Genomic DNA, 14,354 nt, shown 5'->3' on the forward strand with positions numbered 1-14,354 from the left:
TTCTCTTCAACCAGGCTTTTAGCTGATTCACAGTCTATGGCCTTTTAAATGTGTCTGTGGGAGGCGGGGATTACTGGGTTTTTTGTTTTTGTTTAATTACACATTTTGTGTTCTCTTTTTGTATTTTTATGTTGTGAACAAGCCTGTGATTTTTGGATGATGGATGGTATACAAATAATAATAATAATAATAATAATAATAATAGAAATATAAAAATTGCCATCATGATCCCAGCACAGTGAGTCTCTGCAGCAATCATTCTTTGAAGCAAAAAATTGGTTGTTTTAAATATATTTTGTGGGTTTGGTTATTTGTTTTATTTTAGTAAAGTTGGCTGCCCCATCACTTTCCTTTTAGTGCTTCTTATCCTAAGGCTAAGCTATGGGACTGCACTGCACTACAACTGCTACTGCACTAACACTGGGGCACAAACATTGGCAGACCCATGAGACTTAAGTCGAGTAGACACCATACATTTCAAGTACATTTAAAGCATACACTTTAATCCTGGGAACTGTAGTCCATCCCTCACAAAGCTACAATTACCAGCAACCTTGACCGTTCCCAGGATTCTTTGGGAGGGGTACTTTAAATGTATGATGCACATGCAGTCTATATCTTTGCAAGAAAACGAACCTTGAAGAAAGGACCATAGCTCGGATGACAAGCTTTGCATGTCAAAAGGTCCCAGGTTCAATCCTTGGTATCTCAAGTTAAAAATGATCAGGTAACAGATAACTTGAAAGTTATCATCTGAGACATTGGAGTGCTGCTGTCAATCAAAGTAAAGGGTTCTGGGCTACATGGACAGATAGGTATCTGTCCACCAGGTCAGGCTATGTTGATGGCAGGGAAACCTTTCACATCCCACTGAAAGACAATGGTGATGTCAGCCACCATAATTTCAAATCAAACAAGATATATCTAAAATGAAGTCTGTCCCCTTGTCTGTGGTTTACATGGGCACCTCTTCTGACATAATGTTTGGGGAATCTGATTGAAGACCAGTCTCATGATGACTACATACACGTGGACTCAATTAGTTAGCCACTTAACTTCTCTGGTTTAGACCAGTATGCAGGATGGCCTGGTCCTGCTTGCATGTAGTTCTGGAAAAGTTATACAGATAATTAGTTCTGATGCCATATGTCCCTGCGTATGCACTCGTAGATTCACTGTGACATTCTATATTCCGTTTCACTGCTTAGCATATGGAAATGGGCTTTGTTTGGAATGGAAATGATTTTTAGAAAGAAATAAAAATAAATAACAATGATGCCACACACCAAACTCTCAAAACTAAACCGCATCATCACCACCACAAAGCAACTCACCTCATCTCTGATGATATCACTCACTGAAGAAGTTGTGTCCAAGCTGATTTGTGACTGGCTGCTTATCCCACTGTCCTCTCTCAGATAGTCATTATCCAACGAATGCATAGATTGCAAGAAACTAGGTCTAGGCTTCAATGTCTTTGGCCTCTCAGGTGCTTCCAAGTTGCCATCTATCACCGAGATGTTTCCAAGAGATATCATTGAAGTGGAACTTAATCTTCCAGGGTAATGGAAACCCTTGCGTTGAGAACCAGTTCGAGGACTCTGTGGCTTGGGACTCATGGGTCTACATGGCATATCTTTACGCTCATACATTGACAACTGGGGGCAAGAGGGAGTGAAGTGAGAAAATGATGACTGCAGGTCAATCGGACTAATTGGAGATTTCAACCAGAATTCTTCAAAAGATGTATCTCCATCACTGCTCATTGTTTCCTCTTTCCCATTACAATCTAGGCTATGCAGACATTTTATATTCAGTTCATGATTCCTCCTCTTGGTATCCATAGATAGAAAATCACCAGTCCCAGAGGAATCAGAATGTCCACCATCTGTAGATGAGCCATTAGACACACTTGATTGCATAAACTCTTGTCCATTGCAATCTTCCTGATTTTCCTTGGATGGTCTTCTAGGAAAGCTGCCAGGGATCCTGCTAGAACAAGGACTCTGCTGTGTTGGAAGAGGACTATTTAAGGCAAACCGCTTTTGGCCATCTGTCTCCTTACTTTTCAGAAACGCTTTCCAAGTTGTTTGGTGCAACTTGGCTTTTTCCTTTTCATTTTTCACTGAAAACTTTGGACTCTGTTCAGCATTTTCCTTCTCCAGAGATTTAGATTCAAAAAAACTTGAGAAGGATCTGTGGGCCAAGGCCAGCCGACTCCTGAATCTTTTACTCTCCGTGTTTTTGTTTCTTTTAAAGTCATTCTCAGATGAGGATTTCTTGAGTTCAGGATACTCCACAGACTCATTGTCATTATTCTCAACAGAACCTAAAACTTTCCCTTCAGAGTGCTTTCTTCTTGTCATTATGGGAGAAGAACTTGTGCCCATACCTTCCAAGAGTATCCGGCCAGAGCCAGAAGCCTTTCTCAGGCTCATTCTGTTGAAGAGTCCAGCAGGTTTCTCATAAAATAAGTCATCATCGTCCAAATATTCTGCAAGGCAACGTTCCTTGCTTTGGAAAGCAGAGCTGGGTGAACTGCTTTGAATATACTTCAAGTCATCTTCTATCTCATCCCCTTTATCTCCATCCAATGTTTCTGTCTTGGCCTTGACACTATCTTGATTTTCAGCAGACATTAGTTTAGATTTCCTGAAGGATGCCATTTTTGAAAAGGCTAAAAACTTAGACTGCTTGGAAGATTTCTCTGTGGCCCCAGCCTTATTGTTTCTCTGAACTGCCTTGTAGAAACTGCTGTTACTACCCAGGAAGTTAAACAGGTTCTCATTTAACTCCTCACTGTTTGTGCTTTCCAAGGTGATATTATCTAGGCCTGTGGTGGTATTATCTTGGCTGTCCATTCTCACATTAGTGCCGCAGATATCTGTGCTTGGATTCCATTGACTGTCTCTGCTAATGCACTTTGGCTCTTCAGCAGAAAAGCTCCTGTTCAGTCCTGTGCTTGGAGAACCTTCACAAAAGCCTGTTTTTCCACGTGCTGTATCACAATGTTTGGTGCCTTCCTTTTCAATAATTTGCTTACTATGGACATTATGTCCTAGGGTCTTATCACCAGCAGTGACACTCTGGCACAGGTCACTATTTATTTCCTGTGTTCCTGCAGTGATAACACAAGTGTCTCGCTGTCTATTTTTGGTCACAGATTCATCTGCCACTGTATAGCCTCCTGGTTCAAACTGTAGGTTTACTACTTGGACCGATTCTAAGACAGAGTCACCTTTCACTCGGGAGGGCTTGATTAGCAGTATCTCAGTATTAGTGGCAAGTGGTTCTAAGAACAAACCATTTGCATACCCCTCTTCTTTCCAGTTTTGTAAAGTACTTTCCAAACTTAAGTTAGTCCTAGGAGAATTGTTCTCAAGACTAGCTCTTGTATGAATTTCAGGGGCAGGCACTGAAGATAAATCAAGACCCATTGCTTCTGCTTCCTCCTCACCTTCTTGGGTGGAGATGCTAACAGGAAACTCATCTTCACTGCCTGATATAGCCTGTACAGGCAGAATTTCATTTCCACAACTGGGTTGTGCACTTGGAGTCTTCTGTGATTTTGTGGTGTCCATCATGGTGTTGAGAGAAGAGGCTGAGTTCTCATGTTCCAATGTCTCAGTGGTTAATTCATCCACATGGGTCCCACCATCCATCTTATTTGACAGTAGTTCTTTTTGATCAAGAGATTTAATCAGGAGAGGTTTTAACTCTGAAAGATTCTCTGATTTTTCTTCCTGGCAAATGTGATGTGGTGTTGATGTTAGTTCAAAAGCAGAGACATCTTCACCACCACCACCACAATAAAAATCCTTCTTTTCTATTCTCATGAGGTGCACATTTGTTCTCTCCTGAATGGAAGGACATTTTAAGGCATCAGACGCCCTGCTCATGTTTTGAAGAACTGTTTCCTCTTGTTCCCCCATGACCTTTTTTCCACTTAATGTCAGAATCCCATCAAACATTCCCCAACCTAATCCAAATTCTGAATTGTTCCTTATCTCAGCTGCCCCTAGAAAGGCCTCAGTGTTTTGCGTTTCAAGGCATTTTCTCTCCATGTTCACCTCTGTGCTAACACTGGAAGCGTGGGTGTCGTAAGTATTGCCATACTTATCTGCCATGCTATAGCCACCCAGATAATTCTCTTGGGCTATAGCATCACGGCTGTCAGATTCAGAACTAGGATTCTGAAGGAACGTGTTAATTTCTATCTCACCCTCAGATTTGAACTGATCTTTTCTTAGTACTATTTTGGCATTTATATTTGCTGGTAGAGACCCCAAAGTTGAAGGAGCTTCCAGTCTGGAATGATCCTCTGAGTGATATGGCAGCTGGGATAGGGTCAAAGAATCATTCTCTAGTGTATCTGCTCTTTTTGTTGAAAGGCCAAAGATATTTGATTTATCATGCAAATTCTTACTAGTATTGCAGTGGGATCTTGTTGCCAACTGGTTCTTATTTGAGACTAGATGAGTATTAAGAAGTGATTTTTCAATACCTGTCTCTTTTTCCATCTTGAAGGACTTCTGTGGGCAGTCACCAAACCTTTCTAAATTGCCCCTTACCTTTTCATAATCCGACATTCCTAGGGGTAATCTGGAGCATGACCAACTTAATTTATCAGCCATGCAAATACAGTCATTGGCATGTTCCCTGACCTCTCGGGCACTTATGTTTCCTGGTGAACTGTGCCATGATTTCATTTCTACAATCCCTGGCTTCGTGGGTGGCACCAGAAATGTAGATTTTATACATGGTAAACCCGTGGCCTTCAGCTCTGTGTCACACAAGTGTGCATCTACAGGTTTCTGACTGTCAATAGCATTCTTCCTATCGCACTTGGTGTTCAGTATATACTCCCATTTACACCTAACTTTGGATGATTCACAGTTTCTCTTACAAGTTCTGTTTGTTTCTAAGTGAATATTAGGCAGACTGCATCTTGAAACAGCTTCTGAGTGGGCAGGAGGATGTTCAGCCTCAAGGGAAGTCAATGAGTTTTCAGAGTTTGCTCTGAGACAAGCAAACACTGATCGTTCTGTATTTTTATTGCCTTTGCCAACAGAACCTTCAGCTAGACTTTTTGAGCAGATATGCAGGTGTGGCTCTCTGTCAACAGATTTTGCCTCCACTACCAATGAGGCCTCTGTCTGTGACGCAAGGACCTCTTTACTAATGTTAAACCCTGTGCAGGTAATACTGTAAGGTAACACTTTCTCATTTCCATTGATCTCTTCTGTTTTTGAGACTGTTGCCTGTACTTCCAATTCACCTTTGCCAGCTGCTATGTGCAAAGGTGAAGGCAGTTCCCCTGCTTCCTTATGCATGCATCCCAGATGTCTTGCACACTCAGCCTTGAAGGGAGCTTTTTCTACTTTTCCTTCAGCATACTTCTGCCATGGTTCCTCTAGTTCTGCAGAAAGGCAGAATGAACTCAGGCTGGTTTCTCTTGTTACATCACTGGCAAAAGACTCCGAGTCTGATGCACTTTCATAAGGCTCTGTCTTGATGTCTGACAGGGATTCACTCTGATGTGACTGGGTCTCAAAATAGTCTTCATCAGTTTCTTGGCCTGATCCACGAATCTCCAGCTCTAACGTACTTGGGACCGAAGAACTCCGGTCTTCTTCAGACTCTCCTTCACTTGTGCAATTTTCTAATGGCTCTGGGGCCTGAAAAGAAAGAGAAAAGAATCTATCAAAGATGGAACCCCACAACAAAATGGTTACTATGGAGAGAACTACTAATCCACAGACTTTGATTTGTATTTGGATGATATGAAGAGGTAATCTTGTATGATGTGGCTGGGTAACTTCAGGCCTGGGGCCCAAATTTGGCCCTCTATCTGACCATTGGAATTCTCCCCAGGCCATACGCTCTCTTTGGACATTGAAAGATTAGTCTTTCATATTTCCAGAATAATACATAATCTTGCCCAGACTCTAAATGTTAAAGCAAGTTTCTACCTCTCATAGCTGCAGATGAAAATGTGGGGGAGGGAGTGTCTCTGCAGCTTAATATAGGGCATAATGCAGCTCCTGTCTCCCACTGTAGCACTATTCAAATTGTATCAGATTTAAATGCACAATGGCACAGCTAAATTGAAATGCCTTCAGATTCTTACTTTAATATATAAAGTGCTTTCTGGGTTGTTGGCATCTGTCTGTCTCAAGAAACCAATGGAGTGCGCCTCTGGGGGTGAAGTCAAACCACTACATTAGCAGCTTTCCTGGTATGTAAAAGCATTTCTAAACCACTTAATCTTTTTACACTCTCTAGGCAGTGTACACTATAAATATGCATTTTATCCCCAGTGCAAATTCTTTTGGTGATATCCAATCTTAGCAATATTTAGTGTAGGCCAAGTGAAATCAATAGTCTTCACTTAATTCCACTGATTTCAAAGGGTCTACTTTGTGTATGACTAATATTGGATATGCTTTTAAACTAGTGAACACAGATGATCTTGTATGTATTAAAATAAATATATTTTAACTTGTCTGATGGCTCCTAAAATGTGGGAACTTAATTTGAATTATGGAATGAACATATGTTTTCCTATTCCTACAAGCAGACAAGTTCATAAAAATGTGCATTACTTATTGCTAGACATCATTTCATGCTACAGAAAAACATAGCCTCTTGGGACTTCTCCTAGGGGTGTGACATTTCTAGTACTCAAATGTTAGGAGTGATTCTCTCTGAGAGCACAAAAGCATTAACATTTGAATAAACACAATGTGGGTCAACGTGCCATCAGTGCAAAAATGCAAAAGAGTTGAAGCGATTTTATGCTTCCTGCTTCCAAGAAGAGACTGTTCTCTAAGGAGAGAGAATTCTAAAGTGTAGCTGCCACAACACTAGAGGCCCAGTTCCTTCATTGTGTGGAATGGACCTCCTGATAAAATGATATCTGCAGGAGGACCTCGCCTACAGAGAGCAGCGAGTGATTGGCTATGTAAGTGATCGCAGGTTGCATAAGGCATTATACATTTAAAAAAAACAGCACTCTGAATTTAGTCTGGTAGCTGATTAGCAGCCAGTGAAATTCTTTCAACAGTGGAGTTGCATGTTGGTGATATTCTGCCTCAGTGAGCAGTCGAGCCACAGCATTTTGCAACAGCTACAGCTTCCAAACCTCAAGAGCAGTCCTAAGTAGAACACATTGCAATAATCCAGCCTGCACATGGTGGTGGTCAGGCTATCGTGGTCCATCACTACCATAGTTTTGTTTCCTTCCCATGGGCCTAGCCAAGGGGAGGAAGCTGCCCCGCTAAAGTAAAACAATAGAAATACTTAACTGACTGAACACACCAGTTCTACCCCCCCCCAACAAAAGTCCTGACCTCCCTAACAAAGTCCTGCCCCCCCACCAACAAAAATCCTGGCTATGCCCATGTTCCTTCCCCACTACCCTCACCTCAGTGGAATATATGCCTAGAATGCAAGGGTTCTTTAAGGATAACATCTTGCACTGTAGCCTCTGCGCCTCCTTGGCCCATAGGAAATGCAGAACCCACTTTCATTATTTATTAAATTTGTACACAGCCCTTCATCCATAGGTCTCAGGGCAATTCATAGCATAAAAACACAAGATAAAAATACACAATAAAAACACAAACAAGAACAAAACAAACCACATTCCACATAGTAAGCTGGTATCACTTGGTTTGGAGGGTTCTGTGAATTTCCTTATGCCACAGCAAACATTTCTTTTTTTATCTTTATAAGTGGTGTGGTGAAAAATCACTTAATCTAGCTGATGAACTACTGAACATTCATCGCTCAGCACACAGTAAGAAATGTCTTTGTCATGTTTACACCAGTGTTACAGATGGGACCTATGCAAAGAAGGAAGAGAGATGAATGTCTCCCAAAACTCTGGGGCAGTAAGTGAGCACATACTATGGAAAAACTAGTATACATGCCCCTTTGGAGGAAACACCAGTGAAAGTGTGGCAAACATGTGTATCAGCCCCAAGAGGGCATCTGTTCCTTTAATAAGCACCAAGAAAGAAGAGTTTCATTGGGTGCAGCATTTTCCCTTCAGTGCTGAAGTGGAAAAAGAAGCCACGCTTTATTGAAACTTTGCTTCTGTGCAGCACTTACAGAGGCCCTCACAGGATTTGGATGTGATAAAGATTAAGGATTTTACATTCTCCTTTTCCCGCTCTCTTGGCTTTTCCACTACTCCCACTCTGAAGATTTGTTTCAAGGAGGAAGAACTTGGCAGTTGCCTTGGAAACTGGGATGTTCCATAACTCAGAAGTGATGGGGGGCATAAAGCAGTTCCTAAGCAGCCACCAAGAGTTTCTTCGCCTCCATCTACTCCAGTCACTGTTGAAGAACGACCCTGTGGAAAGGGAATGGTAGCCTCTGGCAACACTGAGGCCACAAATACCCAAGCACCCAGGAGAAAGCACAGGCACACAACCCATGACAGCAGTCCCCTCTTCATATCAGTCATTGAAAGAACACACTAACAAAATCACATGAGATGGGCAGCATTTGACTTTTTAGCAAGGCCACCCAGAGCAGGACGATATACAAGAAGAACCTGTCTGGTCACGCCTGCATTTGATGAGCCTTCCACATGAATGATGTACCGAGTTTCTTCCTCAGCTACTGGCTTGTTTGCAGTCTTGACTTTCTCAATGCAAGCAAGGAGTAGGTGTAAGTGATTCAGTCATGCAGCCTCCACAAATTCCAGACTTCAGTAGAGCAGGAGGTTCCAAAAACTGTCACACAATCAACAGCCCATTTTTATTTGACAGGAATTAGGGGGGGGGGCAAAAATAACCAAACACTGCTGTACATCATATATCGAGCAACTAGATTCATGCCACGTATCCGGCACTCACACTTTCAAGGAAAGGAAAGAACTTTTTTTTTTTTAAATCAGCTCTTGCAGGGAGGAAAAAAGATGAGAAATAGGATAGCCACAGTGCAACAAGAAATACTGTTGTCAAAGTAGCATACTGAAAAGCAACTTCTAATGGAAATGTCTAAAGCTGTAATCATTCCTGACCACTGGTCCTGTTAGCTAGGGATGATGGGAGTTGTAGGCCGAGTTTGCCTATGCCTGCTATAATCCTACATACATTGAACTGAACAGGAAGATGACAAGTTTGTAGTGCAGTTTGATTTCCAATACAACAGTAAGCAAAGCTCAGGAACTGCAATTTTCTTAAAAGTTGTGCCTCTAATCAGATATATTCTGAAGAGCTAAAGTAAAATTTCACATCTTTTGGCTTTTCATCACTTTCTTTGATATTTTTGCCTAGAAATGCTAGGGGGTCTGTTGCCTTTCATAGGTAGAAGAATCACTGAAGTGACAGGAGAAGCTGCATGTACCAAGTATCTTCATGGTACACAACTACATAAAGCACTATTGCTAACTCCATGTCAAGAACTGACAAAACAAGTTCTGTGACTGATCAGGAAGAGGATAGGAAACCTGTGGGCCTCCAAAAATTGTTAGACTACACCTTCCACCATCCCTGACCAATGGTCATGCTAGCTGAAACTGATGATACTTGGGAGTCCAGCAACATCTGGTGGACCACAGTTTCCGCAATTCTGGTAGCATCATTTCTGTTTATATAATCTTCTCACACTGAAGAACAGAAGAAGACCCTAGTGTGTCAGGCCCATGACCCATCGAATCCAACATCCTGTTCTCGCAGTGGCCAAACACATGCCCATAGGAAGCCAGCAAGCAGGACCCAAGCACACTTCCCACTAGTACCATTATCTCATCCTATAAGTTATCTTTTATAAACAAAATACATAAGGAAACAAATCCTAAAACAAGTTCAAATGTTAGTAGAACTGAGGATCAACAAGATTAGCTTTTTTAAAAGCAGATGTTGAGAGGGGAGGGGATTTGCCCATTTACCACAAAATTCTGGAAACAAATTATATGATGAATAAATAAATTATTGGATATTCCTCTTCCTGCAGATCTTAAAATTATATGATCAATTTATCTGAATACTGTAAGACAGGAAGGATTGTTTTGTATATAGTCCTCAGCTAAAATGTTGATAACAAAGCTCTGAAAATAAAATAACTCATCCATCAGTGGTCAATTAAAGTCTGTGAAATCGCAAACACAATGAATCTATAAGACAACATTTTTAAAAGGGTTGATAGCAAATCTGAAAGAGCAAAAATCCTTAGCCAAACTGTTACACAACTCTAGAATGATAAAACTGCTAGTAACCTCTTGCTTTGTAAATTCTTTGAGTTTTATCAAATTTATTTTACATGCTTTTCTCTGTGGTATAACATGATAATAAAACACAAAAGTGCATCATTGATGCTTTTCAGAACATACCATTTTGCCTGGAACCTTAGATAGCTTCACACTGTGGCAATGCTGTAAATTGTGAGTTTTCTTTCTGCCCAGGTGGCATTTAGTTCCATGTGAAGGCATCACTTTTTCTTTCCTTTGGTATAAAGATCCATAATCCTTATAGCCCCTCTTTCCCCCATTCTTATTGTCAATGATTTGACGCTCCCATTGCTCTATTGCCGCTGTTATCTTACTGGGTGCTGTTTTAAATGCCGCCTCCATTTGTGACCCCAGCTCCACAGCCTTCGCCAGAGTTAGAGAATCTATTTGCAAAAATAGGGTCTCCCTAATTCGCCAGTCTTCTGCTTTCTCAATCAGCTGGTCAAGCACCAGCTCATCCTGCAAAGGCCCAAAATCACAGCCTGATGCCAAATCCCACAGTGCAGAGGCAAAACTCATAAAGGTCTCCCCAGGAAGTTGCTCCCGCTGCCGGAAACAGAGCCTCTGGATTCTCTTGAAAACACTTTGCCTTGGTGTGAAGTCTTCCTGGAACTCATCAATTGTCTCAAATAATGCAATGGAGCCCAGCTTTGTCTTCTGATTTCCCCAACCAAAACGGTAGGGAAGTTGGTCCTCCATGTTCTCCCATCCAGATAAACACATGAAGAATTCAAGAGCATTTAGTCCATGTGACTAGGACTTCTCCCCGCTAACGTTTGGGGGGAAATAATAGAAGAAAGAAAGTATACGAGTCCACCATCTTCCAGTCACAGCAATGTAACTGATAGTAAACACACCACTTTGCTTTTCTAATTAGCAGGTAGGCTTAGTCAGCAGAGTCACATTCAGACTCTTCCCCATAAACTGACCTGACCTGTAATTTGTCATCTGGACATCTCCGCCTTTTAATTTCTTTGTTTCCTGAATATTGTTCGTGGGCATAAAAATCATTAAAAGTACTTATTAGTGCTTATGAACTCAGAATACTACATTGCCTCAGATTTCCTGGCATCAGAGGCAGATAGCATCCCTCATTCAATCCCAGGTAGACAGAAAACTCATAGTAAAACAATTTCCAGATGCCAAGAGAAGTAAACTGGACACAGCAAAGCCTAAAGGACCCTCAACAGAACAGAGGCAAATATTAATAAATGGGGTGGCGCATTTGATGGTGTAGTGCGGCTGCTCTTCATGACAGCCCCATAGCCACAATCAAAATAAGCTTCTAAGCAAAGCCCAATGGCTCCAATATCAAACTACCTTTTTTTCACACCGGCACCCCACTTTACTTCACATCCAGCCCAATGAAGAGTTCCAGTGGACTCCAAAGCTTGCTCATTATTTGGTGGGATTTGATTGGCCATAATAAAGTTTGGGTTTTGGGGTTGTTTTTCCCCTCAAACAAAAGTGGCAGTTTCAACCTGAGCCATGCATGCAAATTGAACAAACATCTTCCTCTGCTTAGCTTACCTCCTGGGTTCCTTTCTGAGAAGAGTTTATTTATTTGGCATCAGATAATTGGAAAATAGCATCCCAGTAGATGGTTATCATCCCTGCTGTGAAATAAGTGTCAGTGCTTTATCCCTGACCCATGCCCACTCCGCAACATCACTGAGCACCTTTTTGATTTATTTATTTTTGAATTTTTAAATATATTTGGAAACCTAGTTTCCACACTTCAAGTCCTACCCAGTATTTGTAGCTATGGGTAAGAATGATTACCTGGAAGGCTGCCGAGAATACACGTGAGGAGACTTGTTTCCTACAGTACTGGGTGTCACTTTTACCACCCACATCATTCATCTAAATATAGCTCAGTCTGAACTCAGCAGGCAGCAATCACAACTGCAGAAATGCAGCAAGACCACTCTATAATGAGCATCTTCCACAAACTGCCCTGAAAATAAATTAAGCTTTTTGGACATTTGAGCATTTCTGAAACCAGTGCCAGATTTACGTATAAGCTAAACAAGCTATAGCTTAGGGTTCCACACTCTTCGGGGCCCCCAAAAAAATTAAAGGGGAAAAAACGGGATGTACATTTCCAAAATATAAGATAAGGAACAAATAAAATAAAACCTACATACAGCAACTGTGTTTTATGTTGTGTAGGCTCCTATGATGTAAATAATGGGCCCCGCCTGCTCCCTAAAATATCGCTGGTTTGCTCATTTCAACATTCTGCATGGACTGGTTACATGGCAACTTGTGCAAATGGCTTTAGATACCTATTAGGTTCATAAATTACCATATAGTATATATTCAACCCAAAAAACAGTGACAATTTGTTGTTGACAAAGGGCAGCTAGACATATAGAGGGTCCCATTACCTTCAGTAGCTTAGGGCCTCATGAAACCTAAATCCGACCATGCCTGAAACATTAAATATGAACTCCTGAACATGCCCAGCTGATACTTTATTTTATTTTACTCCCTCCTTCCTTACCAGTCACCCCACCTTCTTCAAGTAAAAAAAATGACTCTTGGGGAAGGGACTAGTTGACAGCTGAGGGCTCCTTTCCTCGCTAGGCCTCTCCTTAACTGTAAATACTGTGAGGAACATCACTTCCTGCTGAGGGACCAAGTGACCTGAAGACAGAAAACTACGTCCCACGATCCTTCGGTAGAAAATGGTGTTGCTCAGAGTGTCATTTACTGCCAAGGGTAGCTGCCCTCACCTGTGTAAAAAGGAGTCTGTTACCCTATCCCAAAGTTTGGCTTTTTTTGGCTTGCAGAGAGATGAGGCAGCTGACAGGAAAATGACAAAAGCATTTTGAATCCAGGCAGACTCAAAGCAGGCTGTGACCCAACTCCTAGGCCTAAGAGGGCTTTGCATCCTCCATTACAGAGGGCAGCCCTCAGCCTATCAGAGTTCTCTATTTGAAGGATTATTGGGGTCAAGTCTGATACGATAAAGAAAGATAAAGAATCACCTGAGCAGCAGGCGTGCAGGTCACCTGTTTAGTCTTCTCCATTATGGTGAAATATATTGTATTTCTATTTCAAATCTGATGCAATTTGTTCTTCTCTTTTATTTTCTTTTTTGACGAAGCTTTTCCTCTTTTCCAGCAATATGTAACCTGCCACACTTCCTAGATCGTAATCCCATATGTGTCTACTCAGAAGTGAATCCCATTGAGACATACTCCCAGGTAAGTGCGTATAGGATTGCAAACCTAATGGGCCAGACATTTACAGCAGGTGGAGTCTGCATTACAAACTCCCCGCAGTTTCAAGACTCTTGACATCCTTTTGTTCAGCTATGAGCAGCCTCTCTTAAAAGTATAACAGTTTAAAACTCCCGATTTTTTCAAACTTCTTACCATGTAACTTTTGTGGTTCTCTGAATCAATCTGTGCTGATTTTCAGCAATGACTGCCATTATGCAAAGGAAGGGACATGGCTCACTGACAGAGCATCTGCTTTGCATTCAGAAGGTCCCGGACAGGGCTGTGAAAGACTTGGGTCTAAAACTTTGGAGAGTCACTTCCAGCCATTGCAGACAATACTGAGCTATGTGGTGTGACTCTGTATAAGGCAGCTTTCTATGATAAAGTGACTGTATAAATGCTGGTGCTACATTCAGAATTCCATGTGAATCAGCTTTGTCCACACCACTCCAAGAGCAACTATGTGCAAAAACACAAACCGATAGAACCATAACTGCCTTGACATAACTACCATCATATAAGTGCAAATCAGTAAATATGTTCAAACGGTTCAAACGGTGCTTCAGAAAAAGTTATGACAATAGATCCAAGTTCCAGGATACAGAACCATAGAATTTAGTTCAGGGAACCACCAAAAGGCCAGAATCTAATGCCTGGACCAAGTTAATAGACCCAATAGTGGCATTTTAGTAAAATTATCAGTTTTACAGCAGTTTAACTTTTTCAGCTTCTCCCAGATAATCCTGGAAATTGTAGTTCACACAAACTCTAAGCTGTCTATCCCTCCCCCACAGAGCTATAGTTCCCTTGCCAGGGTAAGTTGATGATTCTATATACCATTTTAAATTTAGAGCATAGATGTATTCACGATTTTACACAAA

General features: G+C 41.4%; 2 protein-coding genes across 15 annotated transcripts in view; one reads left to right on the top strand and one right to left on the bottom strand.

The window, feature by feature from the left end:
* The window catches only part of ARHGEF4 (Rho guanine nucleotide exchange factor 4), a 155,228-nt gene that overhangs the window by 99,058 nt on the left and 41,816 nt on the right, over positions 1 to 14,354 (bottom strand). For 3 of the 6 annotated variants that reach the window (XM_083443440.1, XM_083443442.1, XM_083443441.1), the window contains one exon: positions 1,335 to 5,678. In XM_083443440.1, coding sequence (XP_083299566.1) covers positions 1,335 to 5,678 — 4,344 coding nt within the window. Of the gene's footprint in view, positions 1 to 1,334; positions 5,679 to 10,345; positions 11,053 to 12,749; positions 12,868 to 14,354 lie in introns of those variants that run through there. The other 3 variants (XM_083443439.1, XM_083443438.1, XM_083443443.1) reach the window with 2 other exon arrangements.
* GPR148 (G protein-coupled receptor 148) overlaps positions 12,873 to 14,354 on the top strand; it is a 97,534-nt gene continuing 96,052 nt past the window's right edge. For 6 of the 9 annotated variants that reach the window (XR_014512042.1, XR_014512043.1, XR_014512044.1 and 3 more), the window contains exons 1-2: positions 12,873 to 13,282; positions 13,373 to 13,455. The gene's annotated coding sequence lies outside the window, so the exon portion shown is untranslated. The remainder of the gene's footprint in view (positions 13,283 to 13,372; positions 13,456 to 14,354) is intronic. The other 3 variants (XR_014512048.1, XR_014512049.1, XM_083443457.1) reach the window with 3 other exon arrangements.

Source organism: Podarcis tiliguerta (genome assembly GCF_965153285.1).
Source record: "Podarcis tiliguerta genome assembly, chromosome: 5".
NCBI lineage: Eukaryota > Metazoa > Chordata > Lepidosauria > Squamata > Lacertidae > Podarcis > Podarcis tiliguerta.